The sequence below is a fragment of the Pleurodeles waltl genome, chromosome 8, assembly GCF_031143425.1.
Source record: "Pleurodeles waltl isolate 20211129_DDA chromosome 8, aPleWal1.hap1.20221129, whole genome shotgun sequence".
Classification (NCBI taxonomy): Eukaryota; Metazoa; Chordata; class Amphibia; order Caudata; family Salamandridae; genus Pleurodeles; species Pleurodeles waltl.
In genome coordinates this window covers 102,420,606-102,446,873 of record NC_090447.1, presented here as the reverse complement: position 1 = coordinate 102,446,873, position 26,268 = coordinate 102,420,606, and the positions used below count along the sequence as shown (strand labels likewise).

Genomic DNA, 26,268 nt, shown 5'->3' with positions numbered 1-26,268 from the left:
TCAGATCGGTAATCTCACCCTGACCAGCGGTGCTAGCTCTCATCTTCCAGTAGTCTCTGGTTACTGCACCAGACATACTTCACATAAATGGGATTTCCACCTGGGTGTAGAGCGGTAATCTCACCGTGGCCAGCAGCGCTAGCTCTCAGCTATCCCTGGTTACTGCACCAGGTATACTTCACATAAGTGGGATTTCCACCAGGGCTCAGATCGGTAATCTCACCCTGACCAGCGGTGCTAGCTCTCATCTTCCAGTAGTCCCTGGTTACTGCACCAGGTATACTTCACATAAGTGGGATTTCCACCAGGGCTCAGATCGGTAATCTCACCCTGACCAGCGGTGCTAGCTCTCATCTTCCAGTAGTCCCTGGTTACTGCACCAGGTATACTTCACATAAGTGGGATTTCCACCAGGGCTCAGATCGGTAATCTCACCCTGACCAGCGGTGCTAGCTCTCATCTTCCAGTAGTCCCTGGTTACTGCACCAGGTATACTTCACATAAGTGGGATTTCCACCAGGGCTCAGATCGGTAATCTCACCGTGGCCAGCGGTGCTAGCTCTCATCTTCCAGTAGTCCCTGGTTACTGCACCAGGTATACTTCACATAAGTGGGATTTCCACCAGGGCTCAGATCGGTAATCTCACCCTGACCAGCGGTGCTAGCTCTCATCTTCCAGTAGTCCCTGGTTACTGCACCAGGTATACTTCACATAAGTGGGATTTCCACCAGGGCTCAGATCGGTAATCTCACCCTGGCCAGCGGTGCTAGCTCTCATCTTCCAGTAGTCCCTGGTTACTGCACCAGGTATACTTCACATAAGTGGGATTTCCACCAGGGCTCAGATCGGTAATCTCACCCTGGCCAGCGGTGCTAGCTCTCATCTTCCAGTAGTCCCTGGTTACTGCACCAGGTATACTTCACATAAGTGGGATTTCCACCAGGGCTCAGATCGGTAATCTCACCGTGGCCAGCGGTGCTAGCTCTCATCTTCCAGTAGTCTCTGGTTACTGCACCAGGTATACTTCACATAAGTGGGATTTCCACCAGGGCTCAGATCGGTAATCTCACCCTGACCAGCAGTGCTAGCTCTCATCTTCCAGTAGTCCCTGGTTACTGCACCAGGTATACTTCACATAAGTGGGATTTCCACCAGGGCTCAGATCGGTAATCTCACCCTGACCAGCAGTGCTAGCTCTCAGCTTCCAGTAGTCCCTGGTTACTGCACCAGGTATACTTCACATAAGTGGGATTTCCACCAGGGCTCAGATCGGTAATCTCACCCTGACCAGCAGTGCTAGCTCTCAGCTTCCAGTAGTCTCTGGTTACTGCACCAGACATACTTCACATAAATGGGATTTCCACCTGGGCATAGAGTGGTAATTTCACCCTGGCCAGCAGCGCTAGCTCTCAGCTTCCAGTAGTCCCTGGTTACTGCACAAGGAATACTTCATCTAAATGGGATTTCCACCAGGGCTCAGAGCGGTAATCTCACTGTGGCCAGCAGTGCTAGCTCTCAGCTTCCAGTAGTCTCTGGTTACTGCACCAGACATACTTCACATAAGTGGGATTTCCACCAGGGCGTAGAGCGGTAATTTCACCCTGGCCAGCAGCGCTAGCTCTCAGCTTCCAGTAGTCCCTGGTTACTGCACAAGGAATACTTCATCTAAATGGGATTTCCACCAGGGCTCAGAGCGGTAATCTCACTGTGGCCAGCAGTGCTAGCTCTCAGCTTCCAGTAGTCTCTGGTTACTGCACCAGACATACTTCACATAAGTGGGATTTCCACCTGGGCGTAGAGCGGTAATCTCACCGTGGCCAGCAGCGCTAGCTCTCAGCTTCCAGTAGTCCCTGGTTACTGCACAAGGAATACTTCATCTAAATGGGATTTCCACCAGGGCTCAGAGCGGTAATCTCCCTGTGGCCAGCAGTGCTAGCTCTCAGTTTCCAGTAGTCTCTGGTTACTGCACCAGACGTACTTCACATAAGTGGGATTTCCACCTGGGCGTAGAGCGGTAATCTCACCGTGGCCAGCAGTGCTAGCTCTCAGCTTCTAGCTGTCCCGGGTTACTGCACCAGACATACTTCACATACTTGGATTCTTTCACGTGATTAGGAGGAGGGGCCGCGCCAGCTTGCTGACGCAGAAATCCTCATTTTTCAGCCTCCTCATATAAGCAGCCGCATTTCTTTCTTTATTAAGCATTTTTGCTAGCTGTGCGCGTGGCGCGGTGGCAGATCACTCACCCTGAGCGCGCGCTTCACAGCCAGGAGCGTGGAGACGGCCTTTGCTTTGTTTCACCTGGGATTTGCATCCTCCAAATCTTATACACGCGCCCTTCCAGGGAGCCAGAAAAGCACATAACACTTTAAAATATGAGCCCAGTGTAAGAAACAACTTTAGCAGAAAAGATCCACTTCCTTTCCACGAATTTTTCCTTCACTCTGCGCAACGCGGTCCGTAATTCAATGTTAAGATAATATAAATACCGTGTATCTGGGTGGGAAAGGATTATTGTATAGCGGTGGCTTTCACGCGCATCTCCTTTTTTATCCCGTTACCATTTTAACAAATAGTGGACCTCCCCGCTTTAGGAATGTCCTGCCCTAAGGATTCCAGGTCTTTTTTCATCCTAATTAATCATTAATCCGGGTTGGTGAAATTTTGCGGTGATTAATGTCTTGTTTCTGCAAATACCTCCCCATTTTATATTGAAAGCGCAAAGTAAGCATTTGTTCTTAATTTACTCAGGAGGATTCCTACCACCCCTTTCACTTAAATTGGCCCTCTCGATTTACCTTTTCAACTTAACCCTTTCCTTACTCTGTACGTCCCCTCAACCATTGTCACTGCCCCTTTAAGCGCCTCACGATTTTGCTTTCAGTGTTTAGGGTCCAGCCTGCGTTGCATGCGCTCACGCATGCGTATCTCAGCGAGTCGCTTTAGTGTTTAGAAAAGGGCTCGGAGCCCTGTCGACGTCACCTCAGTGTTTTTGATTGGTTCGTGGGCTTGCCTAATAAAATCGGCTTGCTTTCATGCCTTTTCCGGTGGTTAGCCCTCCTCGAGCGCATCCACCAAGTACAGAAAACATGCGAGGCTCGATGTTCTCTGTCCGGCTCGTGGACTACTTTTTCCCTGATTTACTAGCGCGATTTCGCTTGGTAGAAATCGAGCGCTTTACATAGTTAATTGCACTTTTTCGGGTTACGTACATAAATGCACTTTTGCCGATAGGTGAAAAGTCGGGTTAGGAGTTTACAACGCTATCAGCTCTAACATGAGCAAACGCGAGACCCGTTGCATTGCAACTGCTTGTTTTGTTTTTCCATTCATGAGATGTTTGTTTCTCGAGTCTGAAACGGACATGGCGCTGACCTAAAATACTGACGTGGCAGCCGGGCGGTGAGAGGGTGACCCCCTCACAGCCTCACACCTGGATTTTGTTGTCCATCCTCATTTCCTGGTTGTACCACAGTTAAGGTCGGTGCAGGTTACCACTTCCAGGCCTCGCTGCTTTCCGCCTGCAGATCCATAACCCTCCCACACTGAGACACAGAAGCTGCAGAACTATAACACGTAAAGCCTCTCCCTGGCAATGGCACCATGTAAGAAGCATGGAGGGGGTCAGTCGTTGCTTCCAAATAAGTGTTTGATGCTCAGTTTCTGCAGCAGCAGGTGCATTAACCGTCCATAATTCGCGTGCTAGAAATGTTTCACCCCCTGTGATGAAGTGCCTAGAGTACCTCGCTTAGGCCCCTAGAACAAGTTGCCCAGAGTGGTTTCCCCAGTGGCACAACAAAACTTCAGGGGAGCCTGTAAAATACATGGCGGGCGGGGTATGGGACAGCACTCTGAACCCAGGCCAGGAGCCCGTGCATAGTGCGGGTAACGGCCCCCGCCACACCCCTTTCCACCCCTGGGGCAAGTGTTACTCCACTGGGTATCCCACAAGGTTTGGGGATTCTCTGGGCCTGGAATTCTCGGGTCTGCAAACTCTGGGTCTGATAAACCGGACCAAGGGTCCACTGAGCAGGTGATGTGTCCCGCCCCAGCCCCCCGGATGCACCTGCACGGGAGGAGCAGAACCCCCCTACCCCCCCCCCCACCCCCCCCCCCCCCACAGCTGAAGTAAAAAGTTATTTCCTTCATGCCGCCCGTCACCCTTCGCCTGTCCATGGCCAAGAAAAATCCCTGCACGGTTTACCAGCTGCTCCAGCAGGCGATACATCTGTGCACATTCGGGCTGGGTATTCTCCTTGAAAGGAGTAAAACGCTGCAAAATTAGAGCAGATATTCATAGGTTTGTGCGTCATATCCTATTCTGAGGGAATACCTGATAATCCCTGTTAATTCATAACGACCTATCGTCCGGAATCCTTAATTCCAATCGAAGCATCTTCCCAAGGGTTAATGGGGACCTTTTAATTAGATTAAGGCTTATCACTCTGAGCAAGGATGCTGGGGTCCTTGGCGGGGGTTCAAAGATGTCAGGGGTTGTCATTATTAGGGCCTGCTCTGTAGCAGAGCCCTGCAACACACAAAACCTGGCAAGTGGAATCCTTTTTAGAGGTGGCCGCCGACAACATAGATGCCCTTTTTCTGTCCCAGCCAGAGCGCTCCCAGGCAGACTGCGATACTGTGCACACTCTCTCCAGCCCGGCAACTGTGCTGCTGGGCTGGAGAGAGCCTACTGCACATGTGTGTTTGCCCAGCCCGAGACATCCGGCCAAACACACATGCATTCTGAGGGAAGTGCTGAGCACACTTCCTCAGTGCACGTCACCCCTGTGGCCCCGCCCCTTTCAGAACATAGTTTATTATCCTTTTGTTCTGAAAGGTTTGCAGCTTCTGCTGCTGGCGGGTCGGGGGGGGGGTGCTCCTCCGTCCTTATGAAGGAGCCACCTCTGGTTAAATTCCGTATTCAGCTGCTTGCAGTGTGGACAGACTAACAAGGCACTGTTCTAGTGGGTGGATGTGGCTTCTGCCTGCAAGTTCCCACACTACAGAGAAACTCTGATGTAGCAGACCACTAGAAAAAGCCAGAGGAGTCTGTGACATAGCAGCTCTTGTTTACTTGAAGGCCTATGGATCAAAGCCTACTTTTTGTTTAAAAGTTTTTAGGCCCGGCATTAGCTAAGCCTTTTGATTTTATTAAAATTACTTATATAATATGCTTACTTATCAGGACTGTCAGCCAGCCGTCTTCCTCCATTGGTCTGTTGTTGTGTCACTCACATTTTTCTTCTGCCCACTACAGCACACAGCACAGGGCAGTGGTCAGCCCACTTCAGCCATTGGCTAAATGCACTGTAAGTGACGCATTTCACTCTTTCACAAGGTGCACATCCGCACACAAACTAGTCCTGTTTATGCTGCAAGCTACTATGGCCCTGTGTGGTTTTTGACAGCAAAAAATAGAATGAATTTAGAAGCTAGCAAGTAAATAACTAAGTCAAGTTGACATCTCACGTTAATTGTAGCCCTTTAATACAAAGCAGCTGTTGTAATTTAGAACATGTGGGTGGTAGGGTTTATGTTGTTATCTTTACAATTGTAGTTTTTGTTTCGGCAATATTCAAATTTTAACATTTTAGAATTTTGTGCGGAAGTGCCTCTGAAGAAACAGGTCAGCATCTCAGGGCGTATGTCTGGTCTCCAGCAGTGATGTGCTCCTGTCCCATTCGACATGTTGCCAGGACTCACCCTAAACCTGTCTGCTGGCGGTCTTTCAGGAGACACTCTTCACTGGGGTACCTGAAAAAACTTGTAAAACCAAAGTTTCTGGTGTGTGAATGCATGTTTCAATCTGACTACACACTGTGGCAGACACAGAGAGGCTTCAAAATGTAAGCTGACTTTTTCACCAATTTCCTTCGGTGAGCCTTGAAAGGGACCTTTTGGCTCAACCATTACCTCTGTACCAGCTCTGAATAAGCACAGAAAGACATGGTTACCAGTCCCCTCCGGTTTGCCTCTGTCAGGAAGCAGGAATTGTCATAATGCTTGGGTTAGCCTGGATCACTAGTAATAACTCTGACCACATTCGATTGGTTAGTCTGTGCCATTACAGAGAGGGATCAACTACATGCATTTTGACCGTGCTCCTCCTCCAATAGCCACAGTGCGGCCTGAACTCCTAGGCCGCGCCCCCTATATCATTACATTATGGATGTATTCAGGCTTGCTCTTTAGGGTTCCTGCAAGGCCACAGATACTAGAGCAGTGGTTCCACCCCTGTGTTCCTCAGAGTCTTACCTTTAATGTGATGGATCTCCTGGACCTGTAGCACCTAGGGCAGCAGAGATGCTGGCTCTTATTCTGCATCAGCAGCCTTCCATATGCTCTAATTCCAAGTGCTCCTCAGCTAGATTTGCACCATATAACAATCAAAAGGCAAAAAGTGAAAGGGATTGGCTGCAAGGAGGCATCCATTGTGCTACTTTTGGGGCTCAGGAATACATATAGCCAGTGCTTAATTTGTAAATAAAAACGTGCCAGTGCTCAAAGCCCTCCTCTTAAACATGCGGCTGTTGCAATTAAATGTGGGAACACAGAATACTGAGGCAAAGTAATCCTGAAGCCATCTTGGGCCTCTTTAATCCATTTACAGCCACTCCCTGCCCCTTCAGCTCACTCTTGCAGCTTTCTACTTTCTCCCTTTGTGACGCTTTTTCGTTTTTCTCTGCCTCCGTCTTTCCCATATGTGTCTTTTGCTTGCAGCAAATGCTTGAGGCAAAAGCATAAGCGCCGGCCCTCAAAAATAAGTGCTGGTGCTCAGCACCGGAAACAACAAGCACAAATTAAGCACTGCATATAGCCCTCCAGAAAGGACAGGTCCAGGTAGGGGATGAGAACTTTACCTTATGACCTTCAAGTGGTTCTGTGCCATCCGACCTTTATGTTGGAGGGAGTGTGCCAGGGTATTAAGGATTCTAAAGAAATGTGTGATTACGAGAACGCGTGCAGCTCATAAGTAGTTTGTCTGAGCTTTGTTCACGCACCTGATCCACAGGCCAACCTAGGAGGCACTAGCCCGCTCAGCGCCTTCCACCAACCCCCCATTTCCAAGTGACAACTGGGAGCACATCCCAGGGCAGATAAATGGAAGATCCAAAAAGGGCGTGTCCGCCTCTGCCTGGGGAAGATGCTGCTGAACGGCCTCATGGGACATGTGAGGGATGTAGACATTTAACTGGAGGGGTTGAGAGCCATAGCTGAGAAGCCAGGTATGAACCGGACAGATAATTTTTAGTTTAAACAAGCATTTCATGTTTTTATGAGTCTCTATTTAATACAGTGAGTATGCTAAGTATTTATACAAATATGTATTTTTTAATTGCGATGGTTTTAACTAACCGTGTCAATAAACTTCAACTTTGAACCCGACAGAAATGGAACATAAGAGAAATCTAAAGCTCGTAAATGCAGAAACGTGACAAGGGTACAGAGCCACAGGGAACCAGTACAAAAGAACCACAGAGTTATGGGGATAATTTGAAGATTGCATATTTGTATTTTAACAGTGACAACCCCAGCGAGGAAAACCAGTGTGGGTCAGGACTACATTCTACGTGTAACTTAAACTAACAAAAGCCAGAGAAGTTGCAGAAGAGATTGTAATGACAGAGAGCTTGAGGTCGAAAATATAAAAGTCACATATTTGAGTGATGCACGTGTTTGCATCCAGTGGTCCCAGGTCACAGACCGTGGATGATGGGTTCAGTGGAGGGATGAAAGCAGGACGGGTTTGGGTGGCGCGCAGTAGACCTGTGCTGTTAACTCTGGTTAAGGAGGTTTTTGGACAGACGGGGGGGAGATGGTGGAACACCTGAGTGGGTCCAAAAGAATGAATCGTTATCCTACGGTCTGAAGTCTCTATCTGGAAAACATGCCTTCACCTTGAGAAGAGGACGAATATATGCAAATATCTCATCAAGTGGATGGCGATTCAGAATCGATGGGTGTGGAGTCTCAGCAGGTTATTGGGATCAATAGGTTGTTTGTGGTTCGCCAGACTGTGGCCCCTTAGTGTTGGTAAAACAGAACTAAATGTGCTCGAATTGGTTTTATTTCAGAAACTATTAACTCTCTTCTGGATTGAGGGGGGGTGTGCAGCGGTACGCCCAGGGAGGTGGTGTGCCTGGATTGACACACTCGCAGGATCCATTGTAATTATGCGTTTGCTAAGTAAGCCAGATCAGGAACCAAAATCATAAATGTATTTTTTCCTCTGAACAGGACAACATGGTTACAACGTGCTTTTGAAATCCGGCGGTGTTATACACATTAGACATCATTCACATCAGCATATGATGTCTTCAGACAAGATGTTTTCAAGTGTGTGTGTGTGTGAACTGGATTGAAGAGAGTAATTGTGAATACGAGCTGTAACGAATGTTATGTGAAAAGAGATGTTTTATGTTACTTTTTACGTATTCGTGATATGTAACCACGAGATACTTTTTGTGCAAAACCTCAGTTCCACGGTTGGCTGTCTTGTTCCACCATCTTTCTGCGGCGCTGCATCTCTTGTGGTGCCTTAGTAAATGTATAGTTTTGTTTGGTCCAGTGGGACTCTTCAGTGAAGTGCCTACGAGTGCTTCCCTGCTTTGGTCTTACATGGACCATCTCCATCCACTCTCTCCTGACTGGTCCACTCCATAGCCCCACCTCTTTCCTCTGATCTCACTCTCATGAGGGCTTCCCTTCACCTTTTTGCAGGCACAGATAGCAGTTTTGCTCTGCTGCAGCTCTGACCCGGCCATTGTTTCGCCTGTCTGTCCTGCCACTCACTGGCCGCCATCCTTGCATCTCAGCCTTATTGCTGAATTGACTTTCCCATCAGCCACCTGTCTGGTTCCAGCTGTGCCTTCACGCGCCATTTGCCGCCGCGACTCTTGGCCCCGCCCCATCTCCAGCAGCGCAGTGGCTCATTCATCTTGTCTGTCGCACAGGTGTGCACCCACCGTGGCAGCCTCGCGCCATACCTGTCCATACGTCACTCAGGGTCATCCTCCCGCCAGGGCCTCTTGATATATGTCGACAAGGTGGTGTTACTGAAACGCCTTCCAAAGGGGCTGATGTAGTGATTGGGCCCCAGGGCACCAGTCCCAGATTCTTTGCAAAAATCTAGGGGAAATCAATCTGCACCGTTTCTGTCGCTTTAAGGAATGGAGCAAACACATTTCATTTTGCAATAGCACTCGTCGTCAAAAGATGTTTACACCATAGAAAAATCTAGAAAAATGGATTGTGAAACAGTGTGCAACAAGTGCCTTACTTAAAAATAATTTATCGTAAATTTGAACAACGAAACCATAGAAAATGCATTTTTTTAAATGAGTAGTGCAAACTGATGTTACACTACCATAGCTCAGTGCGTTGAACGTTTGACATTGAATGATGCAGTGATTTGAAGGTCCCAGTTCAACTTCGCCTTTCAACCATTGGTAAATTCCGTTCATTAACTGGATTTATAGTACCACGTATGATTTGCAGCACTTAGAAACGGAAGATCCGCATGAAGCACTATATGAAAAACAACTATTTTTGTTAGTTTATAATAAAAATGGAACAGACGGATTTTATCTTAAATGCTGGTCCATAGCATTGGAAAATAATGAGAATGTACATTATCCTATTGTTTATTATGTAGACAGCAAAAATACTGTGAAATCAATTTTCACCAACTTCTTGGCCTGTTGCAAAAAGCATTTGCTCTAGTCCCTCGCACCGTCTCAGTTCAGTCTGTATCAGGAGTCCCCGAGTCTGGTCCTCGAGAAGTCAGGAGTGTCCCCGACTACTATGCTCATGACTGGCACATTGACCTGACATAGCTGTGCTGCAACCATGCCAGATGGACTCCAGAACTGGATGCTTGAAAACTTACTGCCTCAGGAACGCAAGGTCGGCCGCCTTTCTCAGGAAGGTTGAAATTGATAGGAAGCGCCTTGGATCCCTCCCTAACCCTCCCCCAGACATTAATAACGCATGGAAAGCTGCAACTGTCTTCATCAGCTGTCACAAAAAAGTAAAACATCTAACTGGAAATTTTAAAAAAATGACACCTCACTATCATATCCAGTCTTTGTTTTGGTGACTCCATCCTAGCGGGGCTGCACAATCTTCTTTGGCCTCACTCAGTCGTCACTCAGTCATCAGAGGTAAGGATTCAACAGTCGGCAGAGGTGGGGTCTCAGCTGGTGGTGCAGAAGCCATGTGACCTTCTCTTCACTTCCTGCATCTCAAAAATATTCAACCATGCCTTTCCCAGACCCAGAGAACCCCACTAGGTACCATTAACACTAGGCTCACCTTGCCACAACTCGAGAGATATATACCTGAGCCTAGATCTAAGTACTGGCTGAAGGTAAGCAGGAGACCAGATTGGACATGAAAGTAAGCCCTAATCCATGTCTCGATACCTTGTTCGCACGATGAAACATCTGAAGGTGATGGATACCACGGAGGAGGGAGGGAGCTGACTCGTGAAGGCACCAGCTGCAGTTCTGCAGGTGTGAAGTACATTGTGCAGGTACCTTGACGTCATTGCCTTACATCCTTGATATTGGATTGACCAATTTCTGTTTTTCACAGTGGTTTCAACAATCAGAAATTCACATTTGAAGAAATGGAGTTAACAACTGCACAGGTTTCTGTTGCAATTGCAAACCCCTGTAAACGAGAGCCCCAGATTATGCAGGCGAGGTGTGTGAACCCCGGAGTTCTATGTAGAATAGAAAAATCCCCTCCTTTTCAGGTTGGCTGTAAAAACGTTTTTTGCGAGTGATAGCAAAATAATTCTTAATCTTGGTTTGAATACTTATTGCAGACTCAAACATTTTCACGTAATTATAAAGCATGTATTTTGTTGTTATACATATGTCACATTCATGTATTTATTTGCATTTCATGTCCTTTTCTAATTCGGAGTGGGCAAAGTTAGAAAACTTTGTCAACTCCAAATTCACACAGAAATAAAAATGAAGTTTCTGACCTTGAAAAGAAAATAAGGAGGTTAAATATTTCGCCCACTCAAATTTCACACGTTTCTCTGTGATGTTAAAAAAAACGGTTGTTGAAATATTGTCAAAAGTGGGTTTTTGCAGCAAAAAAATCATCATTTTGCAGAAGATTTTGGCACAAAAAAGGTTTTAGCTTGGAAATGCTGCTGTTATTTTTCTGCCACTGGCAAAGATGCAGGAAGTGCACATACTTCACAGCTTCTGGAAGTGCAGAAGTGGGGCACTTTGCCCAGTTCGGCCGGTGGTTTTTATAACTGGCCCCTCCACTAGTTGGGCTGTGTAAGCAGTAGAGCGCCCTCTTGTGGAAGGGGTACTGCTAATGGTCCTGATCTGAACAGCTGAAAAAGGCACTGGAGGTGGAAGAAGGGTGCATACAGCATGGTTTTTAAGTCTTTTTTTATGAAGAATTCTGTCTCCCTTCGTTTTTGCTGGTAGCATATACCGGTCATGACCCCGCATCTGACACAGAAATCCACAGGTGAAGATGATCCTCTTCAGTACTGTGTCAAGTGCTTTTTTCCTGGATGAAGTGCTTCCTCCATATTGAGGTCTTGGAAGATGGTGTCCAAAGCTGTGGGGCCTTCCTTCCACTCCTGGCTTGGGCAGGGTCTCTTTCACATCCTCCCAGAGCGCCGAGAGGTCCCACTGGGGTTCATCCTTCCACATTCAACTGTTTTATAAGTGTTTTTTTGTTTTTGTTTTTAGGACTTGCTGAAGCACACTCCTGAGGACCACCCAGACCACCCTTGCCTGATGGATGCCCAGAGGAACATCAAGCAGCTGGCAGAGCGGATCAATAAAGGAATGAAGAGTGCGGAGGAAGCCGAGAGGGACACCAGGATCGTGCAGGAGGTGGAGTCGCACATCGAAGGGATGGAGGATGTAGGTGTCTGAACATCTCTTCATGTATGTAGCCGTTCAGTGCATGCCTCGCCCAAAGGCACCGGAGCAGAGTAACGTTGCTGGAGTAGGGTAGTGCGGCAAGGGCCATCTTGCTTTAAAGCCAAGATTGCGAGATGACTCTGTCAATGTGGACTCCAGGTTCAGGTTCAATTTGTCCTTCAACAAATCATTGAAATCCAGAACTTTAATTTAACAGAGATGCATCCAAACTACAATTCCCAGAGCGCACTTGGCCATTCCCAGCATTGGAACATGGTGTACACGAAGACGTGGAGTCATCTAGTAACCTTATTTAAAGTATATTGGGAGAGGTAACAAATAAACTACTGGTGAATGTGGCAACGCCCGGTAGCCCATTGAACAAATTCAAGCAGTGGAGAATAGACTCCAAAACACTATTTGCCACACTAACAAAAAATGTGTTTTGGGGCTTTCACATTTTTCTCCATTTCCATTGGGTCCAGTATCTGCTAAAATCATCTGTCAGTGGGAATAGGCTAGTGGACAGTAGCATACGCATGGACTATTCTGCACAGCCAAGAGTGCTTGACGGTCATTTATTTCCCATTGTTGTGTTACTCACGTTTCCTCGTTCAGACACTCACCATGAGTGGTCAGACAGAGCTTGCTTTAATAGGTTAAACTCTACAACCTCAAGAGAGCCTACTTTATGCAAAGTTACCTAATATGTTGTATTACAGTGGTCCTTAACCTTAAGATGTCTGTGGACCCCCACATAATCATTATTAAAATCCACAGAACCCCTACTGAGTTATCACTCAAAGATGGGGACGCCGGCCTAAGCAATTTCATTGATTTCAACTGCATAACAATACTCGAACATACAGAAATAAGCATTCATACAACAAATAGACAAATAATTAAATAGTTTATTTTATTCACAACCAAAAGAAAAAAAACCTAAACTGTAATTTAAGTAGGAGCATTGGAGCATTTCTGATTTAAATTTAGGCCGCTCATCGCCCACGCTATATTCTGTTTGATGCGTTTGCACTACTCCTGCAAACTATTCTGCGGCTGCGAACTTCTGTTTTAACCTCCATTTTAAATGCATTTACAACTACAGAGCATTTTACATTTTTCAGCTGACGTTTTACTACTTTTTGATATATGCTTTATTAATCATGTAATATTATTTCATTTTCTAAGCAGTCGCGGACCCTCTGAGTAGTAAGCGCAGACCCCGAAGCACTGTTGTATTCGTTTTCGTAAACCACGCCGCATGCATGCGAGTGGCGGCTTCAGAGGATGGTTGACGCTGCTGCTCTGGGACGGTAGGGTGTAGTTCTGGAGAGCACAGCATCTTTCCTAATTGACAGCCCTTCATAAACTGCAAGGAACAGCTCAGTCTCAAGAAGTTTGTGACCCTGATTTAATGTTCTGCCCCTCATCGGACCACCAGTTATTCACTCCTGAGCCCCGGTCCTTGACGTAGACGTGAGTGACGGCTGCTCTAGAACCGATCAATGGCCAAGACTTGACATATGTAGCTCACCTGTGTATAGCGCTTGTGTGGGGCTCTGGAATAGGACTGAGAGGGTTGTTTTGGGGTCAGGTTACACCTAGTGTCATTCTTTGTGCTCCAGCCTAAGCAGACAGCAGAATAAAGACTCCTTAGATCTGGAGAGAGACCTCTAAAACGTTCTAGCTGGGGCTAAAACTGAATAAACAAACACCAATTCTGAGGTTTATGAAGGGGCTGGAACTCATTTCCCTATACAAGTGTTTTAACTCTGCTGTGGCGCGGTCTCTTTGAGCTGTGAAGCAACATGTTAATGGCATGGTCCTAAAATGAATACATGCAAACATAAGAAAACTAATAGCATTTTCTACTCTAGAAAGAGGACGTGCCTTTTGGTTGGAGTTGTCCTTCGTACGCAGTAACAGTATTTAGTGATAATGAATGACATTAAATACTTTGTTCTTGAGTCTGCTGCTTGTGGTGAAACTTGCAGAGTACATTTATAGGCCCATCTGCTGACAAAGGTGTGTTCACTACAGAGGAAGTGGGGGTGGGGATGCTGCTTCAATCACTGACCAATCAAATGTAGTCAATTGTCTGAGTGTACCCTTAGCAGAGAGGTGATCTGTTCACTGAGCTGCCTTCAGTGGGTACAGAACTCTTCGGTTCTTGGTGTAATGTGTGATCTTAGGCTAACTGGTAGAACTCCTTCCATCTCAGCAAATCTCACATGTGCTGAATTGTGACCCACTCTACAGGAGTCGGCTACCACCTATGAGCGTGTCCGTGCGACCCCAGGGGCGAAGCTGCAAATTTCCAGGAATAGCCTGGCACTACAGCCAGACAAATCCCAAAAGATGTACAAAGAACTTTACTTTTCAATTGCAAACATCTTACGAGTCAAGTCCATTCACTCTGTTTTGAAATCCTTTATAGGCTTAGCTTAATATGTGGATAAATCACAATAATATGTATTCCATTCATGCTCATCATAAATAGATGTGTCAAGGTCTTTGACTTAGATACATCTCCTGGTCCCAAGTTCTTTATGGCCATCCCTGCCTCATACCGCTGGCTGTAGCGTAGATCAGTGGAGCATTCAGGAGACACGTATTGTTGTAGGTTGGAACCATGTGGTCACTTTAAGGGGACCTATAGTCCTTGTCTCAGTGTTTGGTTATTTGAAGGCCACTGATGTCTTGAAAAAACAAACATAAGCCGCTCCAGGATAGAATATGAGCATGAAAGGAGGCTTGACGTACCTGGAGGACATACTCAGCCAACCCACGTGTCCGGTTCACTGATGTATACTTTTATTTCTCCAGATGGTACCACAGACAGAAACGCAAAGGCTGCAATCACAACCATATTCCTTCTGTTCCCACCTGCCAGCCCCTCTTCTGCTATCTGCAGACAGAAGCACACTTGAGTTGTGCCAACTGACCGCCTACTGTTTTCTCTTCCCACAGCTCCAGGCGCCTCTACGCCGGTTCCTGCGCCAGGAAATGGTGGTTGAAGTGGTAAGAGCTCCTTTTAATGCATGTTGGTACTTTCGTGTAACAAGGCACTTGTTTGTCAAGGAAATCCAAGCGCTTCCTGACAGTAGCCAGGCTTTATTGAACTAACCTCCTAAAATACCTCTGTGGTAAAGAAGTATTCTGTTAGTTAAATACAGGGTTTCAACAGTGTCTCTAAGCCTATGGTATATGTTGATTCTGCGGTTAAAAATACTGAAGAATTCCTGTTTAACCAACTTTACACAAATCTGTCACACTTTACAGCTCCTTGTAACTCATATACTCCAGCTTTTTATTTACATTTCTGTATTTGGTCGTCCAGAATATTTACCACCCCAAAAACATTTTATTGCAAGAGCACGGGCCACTCTCCGCGTCTCTTTCGAACATCCTCAGAATGTTCTACAGCACAGTGGCTACACTTAGATGGATACAAATGTTGCTTTTTAAATCTCACCAGTTCGGTGAACAAAGGAGACCCTGGTGTAGCGGCTTTGAATGACCCTGTGTTTCATCATAAAGTAGCGTCATCAGTAACCACCACCTCCGTTCACGTACGAGATACCACAGCCTTTCTGAAGTGACAGTGTACATAGTGCCCTGAAGTAACCCATAGGAGACTGAAAGCGCTATAGAAAACAACATACATAAATAACCAAAATCGTAGCAAGTTAGTTACATATTTAGTTGGTAACCTGGACACTGCAGCCATCCTATCAAGTGAATTCCATTTTGATGTCTGGATATTCAGGTATTAGAACCTGACATGGAAATAAAGCTTCATACTGGCAGTCGTACAAAAGCTTTTATTTATTTTCAATTTCACCCTATTGGTGGGCCATGGGAGGCCTGGCTTAAAAGGGAAGCTCGTTATCTACGCGTGTATTCAGAGCTGAGTGTGGGTGGCCAGCTACCTTCAATGGAAGATGCTACTCAAGTGGACCTCATTATACACCTGCGACACGCAGCCTTTGACATGTTGTAAGTCATGCTTGTACATACATTAGAAAACCCAAACAGTCTTTTGTTGCGTCTTCCTCAAGAATGGTTTCCATGGCTGGGGAGAAACATCCCTTTGGTCCTGATGCTGGGTGGGCTTTTCCTTGTCATGACTAGGCCTTTGTTTATCCCTTCAAACCTGATAGGTCTGTCTCTTCTCCTTCTGCTCCAACAAGGAAGCCCTGGCCACGGCTTGCAATGAGGCCACCTTTGCATGATGCTCAGAAGTCCAGTGGCTGCTTGTGTAGAGCCCAGAGCTGCTTGTTGTGCTGCTGAGGGATGAATGAACTTAATGAAGCCCCTGAGTCTGTTCAGACGTTTAGATGCTTTTGTAAGAGAGTATGCATCTTCAATGGAGCTAAAATATGCCTTTTTCATGTGTTTATCTGTTTTTCTCCTTCCACAACCCATTTCTCCTACTGTTCTGCAGCCATGATGTGCTAATATCCTTCTGTCCAAGGAAGGTAATGTTGTGGGGCCTGACACCGCTGCAACATTATAAACCCATGGCTATTTCCTTTAGGCTCTAAATGTCTTCTCTTTACCGAAAGACGACATGTGAAGCATCAATAATTATGTAGTACACGTCTTGAAAAGAGCTGAAACCCTGTGCAGGCATCCATTTTTAAAGAGACGCCCTGCATATTAATTAATTCAGTTCCTGTACTTATTTAAAAGTTTCATATATGGCACTGAAAGTATGGGAGAGTAATGCAGTATTCCCAAAATAGATACCAACACTCAGGGAATTATAGCATATTTTCACATTTGAGTCATCCATTTTAACAGTGATAATGCTAGAGTACTTTAGGTCTAGCTGAAAGGATGGCTCAGCGGGTACACGCTCACCACTGATACCACCTGTGGCCTGCAGGTCTCAAGGTTGAATCCCAGCAAGGCTGACTCGCCCTTCCATCCTTCAGAGGTTGGTCTGTTGAGAACCATTACACTGGGTAACAATAATACTTATTCTTTAGAAATCGCAGAAGTGTGGTGTTAAGCATTATATTAAAGCGTATTATTAGAAGAGGTAGGGATCTGCAGCATATGGTGTGAGAGGGCTAGTGGATGGAGGAGTTTAGGGGAAGTAGCCCAGGGGTGGGGGGGGATTGTGTAAGTCACAGGAGGTGGTGCTTTACAAGGAGTGACTTAAGGGCTTCATTCCCTGAAACATTGTGGTATCCAGCCAGGAGGACTGACTGGATTCCTCTTCACTTGAACTTCTCTAAAGCTAAGGAGTTTGTCATCAAGTTTGACAGTTGGTTGAAGTGGATGGTTCACTTAGTTTTCAGATGATCCTGTAAGCTTCTCCAGGGAGCAAGTGACGAACCATCAGGCCTGTGGGTAATTGACCACAGTAGAGGGCTCCGGTGAGGAGAGGAGCTGTAGTGTGGAGACTAGAGGTAAGGGTGACGAGCCCTTCAGGTCTTACCAGGACGGCACCAAAATAAATCGATTCCAGAGGGCATGGAGGGGATGCTCACTTATTCCATCTATTGGCGTTGTCTGTGATGCATCTGCAGAAACATAAAGTGTGATGGCTTCCCAGTGTTTATTAATTTCTTGCTGTACTGGGTTTCTGGATGATGCAGTGATTTTCTGATGCATTCAACTCCACAACAAAGGTTCTTGGGTTCTGAGCTTGTGCTCTTGAAGTTCCACCGTACCATGGTGTTTACAGTCATTGCAGGATGCCGTTTGGTGACATTGAAGCAAGGATCAGTATATAAACCTGTTGCAATTCTAGGAGTATGCAACACCGTGTTGTCGTGACAGTATTTTGTGATGCATTATATTCCTTTTTTTCCTGCAGAAAGCTGTCGGTGGCAAGAAGGACCGCTCCCTCTTCCTGTTTACAGACTTGTTGGTTTGCACCACCCTGAAACGCAAGTCGGGGTCACTTCGTCGTAGCTCCATGAGCCTGTAAGTACCATTACCTCTGCCTCTAATTCATGCAAGAGCATTGACTGAGGGTTGTCTCGTTTGTTAGTTTATAAGGTGACTCTTTCTACAAACCCACAGTCTCTAGTATCAGATATGTCTCTCAGGCTGACAAGAAGTATTGAGCGTAGCATAGATGCATAGTAGTTCACTCAAAGTAAGGTCTCCAGAGTGGCAAGCCAGGGAGAGAAGCTACAGCTGCGATGAAGAAATATATGTTGTATATCACTTGTAAGCCACTGATGATGCCTTACTCGGAGTATCATAGCTGATTCTGAGTGTCAATCTCAAGGATGATAAAGGTAAGACCTGCATAGAAGCACTGTGGTAGCCGCGGCTTCTGGTTATCCAATGATTGCAGATATTCTCAAGAGGGAGACATGATGGGTGAGGATCTAGGGCAATTGGGAGAGATGTTTTATCACTGTATGAATCATAAATCAGGCCTCCCCTAAAGTGCCATGTCCACTTCGGGGTGAGGGGGGAGAGGGATAACATAAAAATACATTGAAGGAGGCCCATAGGGGAGCAAGCTGTTTCTCCCTAAGTCATGTCATAGGAAAGGTTCAAGGGTTCCAGTAATAGCCTGGAAGAGAGGCTGGAGGGGAGATCTGATGGGGGCATTTAAATACCCCAGGAACATGAATATTGAGGTCCTGCAAGTGGGTTCTAGTGAATGGATGTACTTCTAGAATTGGCTGTCCTAAGAAAATATTTGTCGGGGTGCCCAGTAGCAAGATCATTAAGCTGTTGACATAAGCGGCGATGAGGGCATGGCCCTGGCTTCCCTTGTAGACCCCTTACACACCCAGGGGGTGATGTATTGCGTCTGCCATCCCATGAGCGAGAGCAGGCTACCACACTCCAGATGAGTGCAGTTGAGAATAAAGCACCTTTTTTACTTCACCTTTAGTGTCAAAATGCGGGGCGTGTTTGGAGTCTGAATCGCCCTTTGGCAGCCGGTGGAACCTACATTGTACACACTGTCAAAGTAAAGCTGCTGGCCTGGCTCCCATCTGCCCTGTACAATCCATGAAGCAGCATGAGGCTGGTTTCACAAGTACAGTGAAGAAACTGGACTGTACTGTGTGATATACCCTCAAGTACAGTGAAGTGATTGTGTATTATGGCTTGCGTCTTCGGTACAGTGAAATGATCATGCAGTATGGCATGCATCCGTAGTACAGTGAAATCATTGTATAGTATGGCATGTGTCCTCAGTACTATGAACTGATTGTGTAACAGGGTCTACATCCTCAGTGTAGTGAAATGATGGTGCAGTATGGCATGCGTCTGTAGTACAGTGAAATCATTGTGTAGTATTGGCATGTATCCTCAGTACAGTGAATTGATTGTGCCGTATTGCGTGCGTCCTCAATACAGTAAAATGATTGTGCAGTATTGCGTGCATCCTCAGGACAGTGAAAGGATTGTGCATTACGGCGTGCATCCTCGGTACAGTGAAATGATGGTGCAGTATGGCATGCGTCCTCAGTACAATGAAATGATTGTGTAACAGGGTCTACATCCTCGGTGTAGTGAAATGATGGTGCAGTATGGCATGCGTCTGTAGTACAGTGAAATCATTGTGTAGTATTGGCATGCATCCTCAGTACAGTGAATTGATTATGCAGAATTTGCTTGCGTCCTCAATACAGTAAAATGATGGTGCAGTATTGCATGCATCCTTGGTACAGTGAAATGATTGGGAAGCAGGGCGCTCATCATTGGTACAGTGAAATGATTGTGGAGTATGACATGCATCCTTGGTACTGTAAAATGATTGTGTAGTGTGACATGCATTCTCGGTACTGTAAAATGATTGTGTAGTGTGACATGCATCTTCGGTACTATAAAATGATTGTGTAGTGTGGCATACATCCTTCCTACAGTGAAATGATTGTGTAGTGTGGCATGCATCCTTTATACAGCCAAATGATTGTGTAGTAGGGCATGCACGCAGGGTACAGTGACATGATTGTGCAGTATGGCATGCATCCTCGGTACAGTGAACTGATTGTGCAGTATGGCATGCGTCCTCCATACAGTGAAATCATTGTGTAGTATGGCATCCATCCTCAGTACAATGAAATGATTGTGTACTCTGGCATGTATCCTTTATACAGAGAAATGATTGTGTAGTATGGTGTGCATCCTTGGTACAGTGAACTGATTGTGTAGAAGGGTATGCATCCTCGGTGCGGTGAAATGATTGTGTAGTAGTGCATGCATCATGTATACAGTTAAATGATTGTGTAGTGTGCCATGCATCCTCGGTACAGTAAAATTATTGTGTAGTAGGGCATGTGTCCTCTGTACAGTGAAACGATTGTGACTCCACTGACCTGGCCAGTGTCTGTTGGCCCCCTCCACCCCCAGCTCCTGCTGCTGCCTCTGCCAACGAACTGAAAGTCTGCCTGGCGCTCAGTTCGAGGCCCTCCTCCACCCACAGGCTCCTGCCTACGTCTCATTCCTGGTGGCCTAGTGGCCGTCTACAAGTATCTTCTGTCACTCTGTCTCTCTATACTTCTGCCTTTACTTCTGTTTTTACGTCATTTTTTCCTTTTTCTGTCTCTTTTCCCCTTTTCTTTATTTCCTCAGCTCCACTCTCCCTCCCGCGCCGCTGCTGCCCCTGCACCAATTCCCCCCTCCCCACTTGTGAAGCAATTTCCCCACCTCCTATCTGACTGGACCCCCCGTCTCCCTCCCCTTCTTAATGGCGGTCACACATAGCGGGTGCGCCGCTGGCACACCAAAGGCATGTCAAAGGCAAGCCTGTATGCACCCGTCCGTGCCTGGACTGCGCCCAGCGCCAGGAACCATGAATCTCCGACGAGCCATTTCCTGGCCACCCTCCATTACGACGCCAAGACCCGCCACGGCCTTATCACTGGACGTCTCAGCGCCTGCTGCACTGCATCTCCTAAGGACACCCACGGACCTTTTTCCTGCCAGAACTGAAACCTCAGTTTCAGCCACAACAGACCATGGGAACACCCCAAACCTGAAACCACCAACGCCCGCCACGACCTCATCAACTGCCTCCTTCTGAATATATGCTCCCTCCATAGGCACACCACTGAACTCTGGGACCCTATCGACTTCACCCGTCCAGACATCGCCTTCCTAACCGAGACCTGGACCAACCCTACCTCCGGACCAGACATCGCCATGGCAATCCCGGACGGCTACAACTTGCTAAGGAAGGATCGACCCTTCTGTCCGGGTGGAGGACTGGCCATCGTACACAAGTCCTCATCACGGTCAACACAGAGGAGCACTGCACCACAATGGAACACCTACACTTACAACTCCTCCCTACGAAGCACCCTGGTCTACAGACCTCCTGGGCCCTACCCAACCTTCATCGATGCCGTTGTAGAGATTGCCTGCCCCCACGCCATAGCGTCCACCAACTACCTCCTCCAGGGTAACTTGAATTTCCACCTTGAGGACTGCAACGAGCAAAACACCACTTCCCTACTCGACAATCTTGCCACCCTTGGCCTCAGGCAACTGATCACCGCGCCCACTAACGCCGCAGGAAACACACTAGGCCCCATATTTACCTCAAGCAACCAGATCACCATCAAGAATACCTCCACCCCAGACTGGACCGACCATCACTGTATACACTTTGCCATCACCGCACCCAGCAGGCGCCTCTGCGTCGCCAGGGCCCCCCACAGGAAATGGAACGGAATCACCAATGAGCAATTCACCACAACCCTTGCCAAATCACCCCCACTGACTAGGCCAATGCCACACAACCTCAACCCCTGGATCACCGAATGCACCAACTCCTTAGCCCCCCTCAGATCAACTTCGGTCAAGCCTGTCCCAAAAAAAGCCAGCTGGTTCACCACCAAACTCCAAGAATCCAAGCGCACCCGTAGGCACCTAAAAAAGAAATGGAGAAGCAGCAAAACCAGCAAAGACCTCGCCTCCTTCAGAGCCACCATTGCCACCCATCACCAATGCATCAAGAATGCAAAAAAAAAAAAACACCCTCCATGAACGCATCAACACCTCCCCATACAACACCAGAGAACTCTTCACGGTAATCAATGAATTTACCAATCCTCCCTCCGAAGTCACCAACATGTCCCTGTCGCAAGACCTCTGCAACAAACTGGCCACTTTCTTCCACAGCAAGATTAAGGACATCTATGACAGTTTTCTCCAGCAGAACCCGCCCAGCGTCGGAACCTATGACCGAACCAGCCCCCCAGAACCCACCCAAACCATCCACAGCTGGTCCACTCTCACCACAGAAGGGATCGAAATCATCATGAACAGCATTCACTCCGGAGCTCGAAAAGACCCCTGTCTTCATCACATCTACAACAGGGCCAGTGCATCCATCGCCCCTGAACTCCACAAGCTGCTAAATTGCTCTATCAAAACAGCCACCTTCCCCGAAGATTGGAAACACTCCGAAGTCTGCCCCCTCCTGAAGAAACCCACAGTCGGCACATCAGAGCTCAAGAATTTCTGATCCATCTCACTGCTACCCTACCTAGCCAAAATCCTGGGAAAAGCCATAAACTCACAGCTGTGACAATTACTCAAGGACAAAAACTCTCTGGACACTTCTCAGTCTGGATTCCGCAGCAACCACAGCACAGAGACAGCCTTTCTTGCAGCCACCGATGATATCCGCACACTCCTCTACCACGGACACACTGCAGCGCTCATACTCCTCGACCTCTCAGCAGCCTTCGACACGGTCTCCCACAGCACATTAGGCACCAGATTCCACGACGCAGGAATCCTCAAAAAGCCTTGCAATGGATCCACCTCTTCCTCACTGGAAGAACACAGAGTCAGGCTTCAACCCTTCATATCCAAACCAACAGAAGTCATCTGCAGAGTCCCTTAGGGATCCTCCCTAAGCCCAACGCTTTTCAACATATACATGGCCCTGCTTGCAGCCATTGTCAGAGACCACACAATGAACATTGTCTCATACGCCTATGACCTACAACTCATCATATCCCTCACTGAAGACCCAGACACAGCCAAGAGGAACTTTCACACTGGGATGAACGCCGTCGCCACCTGGATGAGGGAGAGCTACCTCAAGTTCAACTGGGACAAGACAGAGCTCATCGCCTTCGGAAACTCCACCTCAACCTGGGATAACTCCTGGTGGCCCACATCGCTCAGCGCAATACCCACTCCGACTGACCACCCCCGCAACGTAGGAATCATCCTCGAGTCTTCCCTATGAATGATCTGACAGGTAAGCGCAGTCACCTCTTCCTGCTGGCACACCCTCCGCCAACTCCGGAAGGTCTTCAAATGTATCCCGGTCGACCGCTGCAAAATAATCACCCATGCCCTAGTGACAAGCAAGCTCGACAACGGCAACGCCCTCTACGCCTGCACCACAACAAAGAACATCAGGAAACTACAACTCATCCAAAACACCGCCGCCAGACTCTTGCTGAACCTCCCCCGCTAGGAACACATCTCCAAGAACCTGAGGACCCTCTATTGGCACCCAGTAGAGAAGCGAATCAACTTCAAACTACTCACCCACACCTTCAAGGCACTTCACAACATCGGACCGGCTTACCTGAATCATCGCATCTCTTTCTATAACCCCGCCAGACCCCTCCGCTCCACTCAGCAGGTGCTAGCTACCCTCCCATGCACCCGGAGGAAGATCTTTTGCATATCTTGCAGCTAAGAGCTGGAACAACTTGCCCACGCACCTCAGACAAAGCCCATCTCTCCCCATCTTCAGGAACAACCTCAAAACATGGCTCTTCGAATGAGGCCCAGACCCACCACCGCCTGGAGACCCTCACGGGTGAGTAGTTGCGCTTTATCAAAACTGTTTGATAGTATGGCGTGCATGCTCGGTACAGTGAAATGATTGTGCAGTATGGCATGCATCCTTTATACAGTGCAATGATTGTGCAGTATGGTGTGCAGCCTCTGTACAGTGAAATGTTTGTGTATGATGGAGTGCATCCTCGGTACAGTGAAATGTTTTAAATGTTTGTGTATGATGGAGTGCATCCTCGGTACAGGGAAATGTTTGAAATGTTTGTGTATGATGGAGTGCATCCTCTGTACAATGAAATGCTTGTGTATGATGCAGTGCATCCTCGGTACAGTGAAATGATTGTGTATGATGAAGTGCATCCTCGGTACAGTGAAATGATTGTGCAGTTTGTAAATCCATCCCATGTGCAGTGAATTGATAGTGTAGTGTGGCATGCAGTGAAGGTACAGTGATACGGCATGCCGAATGCAGTGAAGTGAGATACGGCATGCCGAGTGCAGTGCAGTGACTGTACGGTGAGAAAGTTCGAGTGCAGTGTGACACTGCACCGACCGGTGCAGTGAAACAGAATTCCATTCGAAGGTTTATGAACAAGTCACGTGACTAGTTGTGGCAGACGGATAACGATGAACTCTAAATTTAGAGCCGCAGTGTTCCAGCGTCATCCACATAAACACTGACACTAAGGGTGCAGTGTGCACAGATGCAGGTTGTGTGGAGCGGTCCTTGTGGCGCGCGGACACACCACACGCATCTTCATCACGGTCTTTCCTCACACAAAGCGTGATGAGCGCGCCGTTCTTTAGTGATGGAAATGTGTGGTAAGATATTATACGGCAGCAAGTACTGAAGCGCGCCATTTTATTTCCACGGTGCGTATTTACAGCAAAAGATTCTTCTGTTAATACTACGCCGGTGAATCAGTTTTTAATGCTTTTCACACGTTTATTCTTCACAGCCGTTGAGTTTACAGGCATTTGCATTTGTATTCTAACTGTAGGTTTTAACAAATCGGAATAACGGAAAACAGGGAGCCTTAATTTTAATTCTAACAAGGACGTGGCATTCCGAAGCTCACTTCTGGAGCAGTGGAGAAGTGTGGCTCAATGGTTAGAGCGGCAGACCCTGATGCAGAAATCTGGCCCGGGACCAGGGTTCAATTCCCACCTCAGCGGGTCTTGGCCTCAATTTCCTCGGACCTGATAATTCTCGCATCGGTGCCTAATCTAATTCATGGGTCCCACTCTGTAACTCTGGGCAATAGCTTGCTTAATCTCCATAACGGCCTCAACAGCGCTGGGATGCCTGGCTTCACCTTGGAGGTTGCCCAGGAGTGGGCACCTCACAGGGAAAAGCCAGGAGGGGTTCCACAGCGGTATGCGTACAGCGCCTTGAGAGCCTAACGGGTGAGTAGTGCGCTATACAAGTACGAAGTTTACAGTTTACCTCTCCGCGCACAGTATTTGTAAAAGGGAGGGGGGGGCGGAGAAGAGGGGGTCATTTACAAGTCGGCTGCTGTGTGCAGGCGGTGATTCAGAGCCCATCACCCTTGTACTCGCCTGTGGGATGGGCCATAACTTCTGGACATTGTTCTGCCACTCCAATATCCCTAGTAGCCAAAACTCCGGGTTTTTTTTTTTTTTTTGGTTTACCGACGATTTTTCAAAATTTTATTGAGGAGAAAATAGTCCATGGTCCGGTCGCCTATGCTCTTCGGTTGTGTGCATCATCGTTTTCAATCGAGTTATATTGTGACACTTACTGTAACATGAGGTCTTTGGCATCTGTGCGCTTAAGCTGTTTTTCAGGCAGGCCTAAGGAGCCTGCTCAGCAGGAGGGGGCTGGCATCAGCAGTCTTGCCTAGTTGCCCAGAGCAGCCAGCCTGCCGTGAGGTGAGCGGGCAGGTAGTGATGGCATGAGTCACGACTGGGAGGGAGGGAGGTTGAATTCCTCCGCCTGCCTCCCCCACAGCTCGGACTCTAGGCAGGTTCCTGCTTCCCTCCTCCCGCGGAGAGTAGCCCTGGCTCCGTCCCAGAGCTCAGTGTGAGGCGCTCACCTCCAGCCGCCGGGGTGCCTTCCTGGCAGGTCCTGGCATAGCTGGCATTCCTGGGAGCCAGCAGCAGCGCCCCCGGCCGCTGTGGGCCAGAGTGCCCGCTTGGTGCGTGAGGGGCACGCACAGCAACCAGCTTACTTCTCAAAAAACCTTTGGAATGAGTGGTGGTCGATGCCATGTTAATCCTAGGAAATTATGAATGCTTATAAAAGTGATATCGTTTTTACTTGCTAAAGTATATAACTTTTACATTTGCTAATTAACGTTATATAAGTAACACATTGGATCCAACCTTTTTGCCTTCCTAAACTAATTCACGTAAAAAAGTCGATGTAGGCTTAATGAAATGTATTGGAGTTATGCTTCCTATATTAAATACATGTAATAAAGGCTTATTGGCGCCACCTAGTGTCAATGTTGGGCAATGCGGCGCACATTTCGGTACCAAAATGTAACCAGTATATAACGTTTTATATTGATTATGCTCTCGGCTAGTTCAGGCTTTAAATCGCCAGTGCTTAATTTGATCCGGTGGATGCCAATGACACTC

At 47.3% G+C, this 26,268-nt stretch overlaps 1 protein-coding gene across 1 annotated transcript in view; it reads left to right on the top strand.

Moving 5' to 3' along the window:
• ARHGEF17 (Rho guanine nucleotide exchange factor 17) overlaps positions 1 to 26,268 on the top strand; it is a 491,524-nt gene that overhangs the window by 397,156 nt on the left and 68,100 nt on the right. Inside the window, exons 6-8 of the mRNA XM_069203843.1 lie at positions 11,731 to 11,907; positions 14,881 to 14,931; positions 17,741 to 17,850. Coding sequence (XP_069059944.1) covers positions 11,731 to 11,907; positions 14,881 to 14,931; positions 17,741 to 17,850 — 338 coding nt within the window. The remainder of the gene's footprint in view (positions 1 to 11,730; positions 11,908 to 14,880; positions 14,932 to 17,740; positions 17,851 to 26,268) is intronic.